Below are 7,692 nucleotides of genomic sequence, written 5' to 3'. Positions count from 1 at the left end.
GTAAGACCACTATGAACTAACAGCTGGCTCATGGACACCACAGACACTAAGATCATGTACTCTGTGTTAGGTAAGTTTTAGCAACCTGAGGGCAGTTTGAGTTTAATAATAATAGAAAAAATGCACATGAGGAGTACAATATTTTTAGACTTGATATATATCTGACTTCAACCCAAGTGTTGCTATTTAATAAACATCTGTTAGACTTCTTAGAAATGCATTGTTTAAGCACTGTTTGCCCAGCAGACTCAGCCGTGTAACAGCACATTAAAAAACACGCAAACACTCAAGCCGCCGCGCTGCAATAATATTACAGGAATGTTGCAGCGACTAAAATAACATTCAGCAGGTCCATAAGGCGATGGGTGATTGGCGCTGATTTTCCACTGTCGCACTCACAGCACTTGATGAAACTTGCTGAAGCCGAGCAGACGGTGCATCCCACCCTCTACCCCACCCTAAACCCCTCCCTCCGTCCCTCCCTCACGCTGAGATGAGGAGAGAAGTTTGCCCGCGGCACACGTTACTGTATCTCATCTGGGGAACAGCAACAAGAGCCTCCGGAGAAGCTTTCCAGGGAATGCGGAGGAATATCTGCCACAGACAGCGCCGCTCGCTTCTGACTTTCCCGTCTTTTTCTCCCGAACAAAACCACCCGCGCCTCCCATTGATGTCGCCAAAGTAGCGGAGAGCTCGGGTCAGTGGGACAGCGGCCGCGCGCGGACTGTTGGTCTGTCGGTGGGTGCTTTTCATTCCCCCCCAAAAAACTCGAGACCTGGAGAAGAAGAGCGCAGCGAAGCAGAAGCGAAAGACCACAGAAGAAGAAGAAGGAGAAGACAGTCCAAGTGAACGCGACAAAAGAGTCCGACTCAGAATGAATAACAACAAAACCGAGAAGGAAAACGAGCAGAGTGAATTCACCAACCACGAAGAGGAGGTACGTGTCCGCACGCGAGCACCCACCTGGTCTGCTGCTTGTTTTAATTTTAACAAGTCGGCTCGTGACCCGTAACGACATCTAAATGAAGCGATTCATGCTACAAGCGTAGTGCTAATAGCGTGTTTTTAACCACAAATAGCTACTTTGTCCCCTGCAGTTTTCTTATTATTTTCCTATAATCTATTTAACGTGTGAACGACTCGCTCCTGTAGCGTTTTCTAGCCTAGTTTATCCTTTAAAAGTTGCAAATCCTTCGACAATATTTTGAGACATTCAATATCCGGGTTTCGTGAAGGCAGCATTTTATTCTTACACTAATTTGTGCACCTGTCATCTGCCTATATTATCTCTCCCTCCTCATTTTCATAACCTACCTCCACCTGTGTCCACATCAAAGTTAACGTCTTGTTTAGTTTTTAACACCGTACAGTAAGGTAGAACAAATAGTGAATCCTTATGAGGGGGGAAAAAGTGAGGACTTAATGATTGATGAATCACTAATTAGTAGTTCCTGGATAACTCTGAAGCCAGCGCTGTATTGTGGATAATGATACGTTACCTGACAACAGGCTGAAGTGATGTTAGTTCTGGCTTACCGTACCGTAAAGCCAGACTTCACACAACACTGGAAAGCAGTAGTAAAGGGAATTCTGAGCCAGGGGGCGAATTAGTTGTCAAACAACCGCTGCTGCAACATGTAGGCAACAGCTCTTTGTAACACAGACCCGCTGCTTTGCTGTTAAGCAAGAGTGGCATCTCAGTTAAAATGCCATAATTATGTCTTAACACAGCAGAATGATGATGTTTGCCTAAAAGAACGTGAGCTTATCTGTTTAGTTTTTGCTGAAAATGTATTTCCTCTGTAAAACATGCTGGGTAATAGCCCAGTTTGTTCCTCCTCTCCTCTGTAAACATTGCACAATCTGGATCCATACTGTCTCCCGTCTCGGCAAATAAGTTGGCGCTCCTTGCGTGGGGTTATTTTCTTTGGCTCCGGAGTATCTCCGTTCAAACGACGAGGCTTGTTGTTTCAGGGCTCCACACATCCGCAGCCAAGTGATGTAAGAAAGGTATATCAGATTATATCAGATATTTCTCTTGGAGCGATTTGATTAAGGCTCGGTGTACTGTTCGTCACTTTGTAACTGAATAGCCAAACATACTCAGCCTGTTGTATCACCATATTTGGTCCACCGCTGAGGCTGCTGTGGATGCAGGCTGGTTACTGTAGCGCCGCACAGATGAGGAGCAAAGAGCTGGATAAAGGAGTTTCGGTTTAAAGCTTCACTCACCTTGTGACCTTATGTACTCACGATATTTTTGCATTTCAGCTCCTTTCTATGCACCGGCACGTGACTTTAGGGCTGCAACTTTTGATGTTTGGCATTAACAGTTGATAGATTTCTGCTGATCGGTTAATCGACGGATCGTTTCAGCACTGCGGGGGTCAACATCTTTGTTCCAGCAAGAGGAGAGATGGCTCCTTTTCATTTTAACCAAAGAGGACAAAAAATTCCAAGAAGATTATGTGATTATCTCCAAGCCTCATCATCATCTTTGTTTTAGATGATTAATAGATTGAAAAATTATATTTCAAATCTCAACTATTTTGATCTTAAAATTCGTTTTTTAAGGGAGAAAAGTCAAACATTAGATGATTCCACTTTCTCAAATGTGCAAATTTGCTGTATTTGTTTGTTTTTTTAATTCTAAATCCAGCATTTTTTGGCTTACGGATGGGTTGTCGGCCTCAGCTTTGGCTCCAGCAAGCTGCTACGAGCATCACATCAGTCACGAATAATCATTAGGTGCAGATCTACTTTGCTTGATAAATCAATCTCTGGGCTAGCTCCCATGAAAATAAGTTTGAAATTGTGTGACGCCCACCAGGACTAGACGAGAGTCGTCTCTTGCATTGTGTAAAAGGCAGACGGAGAGACAGGGAGAGTAATGGCCACAGGAATCTAATGGTTGTGGGAATGTTTGGAAGCCGTCCAGACTTAAATTTACCCGGGCGAATTAACGTAAGGTTAGACAGCACCACTTTATCTTTTCTGTAATGACGTGTGTTGTATGCAGGGGAGCAGCATGTTCTGGGGAGACTGTAACACACACACACGCACACACACACGTTCACACTCACTTATATAGTGTGCAGGCAAGGGTGCACAAAAACACACATGAGACTAAGAATGATGTGACTAATTCCTGAGAGTTTTCAATTAGAGTTTAGTTTCTAGTAAAGATGAATATAAGTATAATACGAACTGCTTTATTGATGATCAAGTGACTAATTTGACATTTTCAGCTTTTCTATTGAAGTCTTTAAACACTTTTTCCATCCTGGTCTCCTTTGCTCAAACATTCACAAAGATCACAAAAAGCACTGAACGCAAAATGCCAAACAGCTTTGCGCTCAGCAGCACTAAAGCCACCATAAACTATGACCTTATGAGAGCCAAAGTTTAACAGCCTCGCTGGTATGACTCTCACATGCTGAACGACCGTGGCATTCCCCCTCCTCTTGCACACTGTAGTGTGCGACTCAGTGGATCAGCGATTTGCACCAGTAAAGCGCCGTAGTGAGCTTGGCTTCTCGTGCCTGCTTCATTGCTCAACCTCGCATGGCATCATCACCGTACGCCGCAGCTTGACGATGCTTAATGTTTATCTTGTGCGGGCCAGCGCTCACCAAACATGGTGCCGTTGCAGGCGAGGTATGCAGGTTTCAGCCCACAGCAGGGTCTAATCTCATGAGCTGGTTTGATAAGCGTTATTATCAGGTGTTCTGGATGCTTTCACATCCTGTGGCACTCAACGGCCACTGATGTAGTCGAGCTGACGCGCCGCCTCTTACATGGTGTATGTCAAAGATCTGTTTCGACCAGCTGTGGTTTCCACGCCTTGTATGGACACGGGACCTGAAGGGGTCTTCACAGTAGATTTTTTTTAAAAAGTTGAACTGAAGATGGTTTTAACAGAAGAGTTGCAGGTTTTAGAGGCAAAATGATTCTTTGATTAATCGACCAACAGAGTTTAATCTTCAACTGTTTACATACTGAATCAACTGAATTTGTTCTAGAGGATAGTAAATGGAAAATATTTGGTTTATGGCTCGGTGGTTGAAGAAAAAAAAGCGATGTGAAAACATCACCTTGGCCTTTAGGCAATAATGGAGATGATAATGATTTTAATCATCAGTTAATCACTTAAGCAAAGAGGGCCAAAGATTTGGTTTATCAGATACAAGGGTTTGCTGCTTTTCTCTGTTTTATATCATCATAAATTAAATATCTTTGAGTTTTGGACTAAAGGCTCGGACAAAGTTGGCCAATTTTTCCCTATTTTCTTACATTTTACAGCCCAAACCGTGAATTTGATTGACAGGACAAACAGCAGATGGTTTGATTGGTATTGAAAAAATCAGTTATTGATTTGAGATTACTTGCAGGCCTTTTAGCAGTAGTACACAGTGAACAGAGGGACTGATGGCAGTGAGAGTAAGGTGAGGACAGGCAGTACAGGTTGTGAGTACATGGAATGCATCATAGCTAACCAAGTGACCCGACTAAGCTTGACCTTTGACCTCTTTGCTGTCAATTTCCCTCCAGCTAACTCGTGTTTATTTAAGCCGAGACCTGCCCAGCCTCCTCAACCTTGGAGGTCCGCCGTCAAACCGCACTTGATTTTTGACAAATGGTTGAGCACAGAGTACTGTTTTATTGTTTCCTCCGCAGGATGAAACCATGTTTGACTTGAAATCATACTCATCATCATATCCATCGTACAACTGGATCTCGCGGTCAAACGCAGCCGGAGTTTGAACCTCGTAAAACATCTGTTGATTCTAGTTCCCGGCTCACCGTAAACATGCAAGTGGATCTTCACAAGCTACCAGAGAGAAACAGAATATCACTCAAGCGGAGTTCAGCAAATGTGGCGTAGCTCCCTGGGGTGTAATTGGATTGTGCTTGGCCTGCTTTGGGTATCCACCAGGTCCTCTTCAAATAGCAGGTCATGTGGCCGGCGTGACCTTTTCCATGGAGAGATGTAGGTGGGGAGCGGTGCTGCTGGAGAAGCACGGCGAAGCGGAGGGAGGCCACGTCGGCCCGTAGCACAGTGGTGTGGGCACAGTGGTCCGTACTAGTGCATGTATCTATGAAAAGGGCACGCAGATATATTAACGCTCTGTGACATGAAATGTTATCAGAGGGGAGCTTGGAGGGTAAAGTGGCCATGATAGGGCAAAAGGGAAACATGCAAAGAGTCTCAGGGATTGCTGAAGACAGCATACGCATAAATTTACTGTAGATTTAGACTATAAAAGCTATGAAACATACAATAATGTAAAGCCTCTGTACAGGCTCATACAAAGAGTAAAACCCTGCTCTATCTACCGTCTGATAGGAGTTTATTTATAAAAGCACGGCAGGAATTGTCATCTTATCTTAGCCATTTGTCAGCTGCGCGACAAGAGGTATTTGAAAAGACAACAACAAGGCTTAGCGTCAGGAACGGCTGGCAAACGATGCCGCTAGACTGATGTGAGAAGAAAAGAAAAAAAGTCAGAGCTAAAGAATCGCACCAGATATGCAGGATATATATCTACAGCTATATATAAACTATTAAAACTGGCCACGAGCGGAGCCTCTTATATGGTACCGCTTTTCCTTAAAAGGCCTTAGTTGTCAACTTTTGAGGTTGCTTTGTAATTAATGACACGCTACACAAGTGAAGGAAGTGTCGGCTTGTGCCAACACAGCGGCAGCCATCTTGTCTTGCTTTGTCATACTGTATTTATGCGCTCACTCTGTCACCTCCACTTAATATTGCTTACTCACGCGCTATAATTATCCACCTTACAGTATCTGTTCTCCGAACACTCCTTCACACTCCTTTTTTTAACATCAATAATTCTCTCTTTTCTCTTCTGATTTCTTTTCTCTTACCGCCTCTCCATCCAGCCTCCCCCATCTCTCTTAATGCCTCTCCACACTTTTATCTCCCTTCCTCTCCGTTTCCTTCGCCTTTTCCTTTCCTCCGTCCCACCCTTTTTCTTCCCTCTCTTTATCTCGTTCTCTCCTCGTTTCCTCCCTCCTTCCCTCCCTCCCTCCGCCCTGGTACTGTTTATAATTTGCCACTCTTCTTCTCCTCTTTCCTACCACTCCCTTCTTTTTCATCCTGCTCTCTCACTCTCTTGCCAATTTTAGTCCCAGCAGACAAACTCCTCATCCCTTATCGCCCCATACGTTGAAAGCATGACCCTGAGATCTCTGAACAGAAGGGCCGTTTATGGTCATGAGAAGAGCCCTAAAGAGACGGGAGCGAGCCAGGCAGGACGCTAACGAGGAGAAACTTCTGTGTCCGACTCTCCAGCTGTGTGCCAACAGGCTGGGCAGCGAGAGTTAGCCATCCAAGGCCGCTCAAGATTAGCTCAAAAAGCTGGGAGCAAAGTAGCAAGATCTGTGGGTAGCGTTGATGGATTAGCCCCTTAAATGCTCTAAGTGGGGCTAATTTCTTGTTATGTTGTCCGTAGTAGGCTGTTTTTCCGGAAAAAGGAGATTCGCTATCTCTGTTGTCAGTCCACTTCAAGGCAAAGTGAACATATAATATCCTTAGCTCGGAGCAGAAGTTGATCCACAGAAAATTAGTCTGCAACTTGTTCGATAATCAACTAATAATTTCATTTTAAAAGGTAAAATGCAAGTAAATTACTCTCAAGTAATTAACCTTTAAAGCAGGATTATAACTTTGCCATAAGTAGCCAATTGTGGGATAACATGCTGAAACATTGCAAAACAGTAGCATGAGCAGATCGAAAGTTAGCAAACATTTGCAAACAGTAGCCACCATAAGATACTGGTCATACCAGACCATTTAAGGTTGTAGCTGCACAGCCCTGGTGTGCACTGAGGCAGGCTGCTGTAGTCACCCTTTCAAACGTTAAATAGTCGTGCTTTAAACTGAAAACAGATGCTGAACACATATTGGAAATTAACCATATTTAGTGCTGAAAGCCAGTCAATTGACGGATAAAGATTTCTAGTTTTATCATATTTTCTGATTTTCTCCCCTTTTACATTATAAAAAATGGACGGTATTTAGGATTTGGAACTTTGATTGTTTATTAAAGCAATTTTAAGATACAATTTTAGGATTTAAGACCTTGTGGTTGGAATCTTTTATGATAAATCTTTGATTAAAACACAAATCCTTAAAAAAATGCCAAATAAATCATAGTTTGCAGCCCTGAATGTGGGATCTTTAAGTGCTGTGACTGATAAACACAGAGGAACAGCTGCACTATCACATAAAGGGAGCGTATTAGCAGGAGGCTTACATTTCTTCATGGAGACACAGAGGATGACTGAGTATCTGCAGTTGTTTTTGCCTCCACTTGCACCGGACACTTTAACCCTCTGCCCACCCAACCTCAAAACCAAACAGTTTAAGGTGTCCACTTGGGCAGGCGGCAACAAAGGGAGTCCAGGAAAGGCAGAGGAGGACTTGGCCGATTAGTCCGCGTTAATGAGCGCTTTGGAATGTTAAGTCCATTCATCGAGACCCATCAGATAAGAGAGGGGAAGAAGAGAGCAAACTAGTATGAAAGATTATGATGAACGCTAAGCTGACAGCCACGGAGTCAAACTCATGCGCAGCTGACAGTCTGCGAATGAGTCGCTCTTCTCCTCCACACATGTCATCCAAATGACACCTTCAGGCCTTTCTGCTGAGGTCAAAAACGGTTGATA

The 7,692-nt window shown here is 43.8% G+C and overlaps 1 protein-coding gene across 4 annotated transcripts in view; it reads left to right on the top strand.

The window, feature by feature from the left end:
* The first annotated feature begins 506 nt into the window (after positions 1–506).
* The window catches only part of LOC121626606 (RNA-binding protein with multiple splicing-like), a 35,184-nt gene continuing 27,998 nt past the window's right edge, over positions 507–7,692 (top strand). For all 4 annotated transcript variants that reach the window (XM_041965212.1, XM_041965211.1, XM_041965210.1 and 1 more), the window contains exon 1: positions 507–937. In XM_041965212.1, coding sequence (XP_041821146.1) covers positions 875–937 — 63 coding nt within the window. In that variant the 5' untranslated portion in view covers positions 507–874. The remainder of the gene's footprint in view (positions 938–7,692) is intronic.

The sequence above is a fragment of the Chelmon rostratus genome, chromosome 23 (assembly GCF_017976325.1).
Source record: "Chelmon rostratus isolate fCheRos1 chromosome 23, fCheRos1.pri, whole genome shotgun sequence".
Classification (NCBI taxonomy): domain Eukaryota; kingdom Metazoa; phylum Chordata; class Actinopteri; order Chaetodontiformes; family Chaetodontidae; genus Chelmon; species Chelmon rostratus.
The sequence above is the reverse complement of the archived record's forward strand: the minus strand, read 5'-3'. Positions and strand labels throughout refer to the sequence as shown.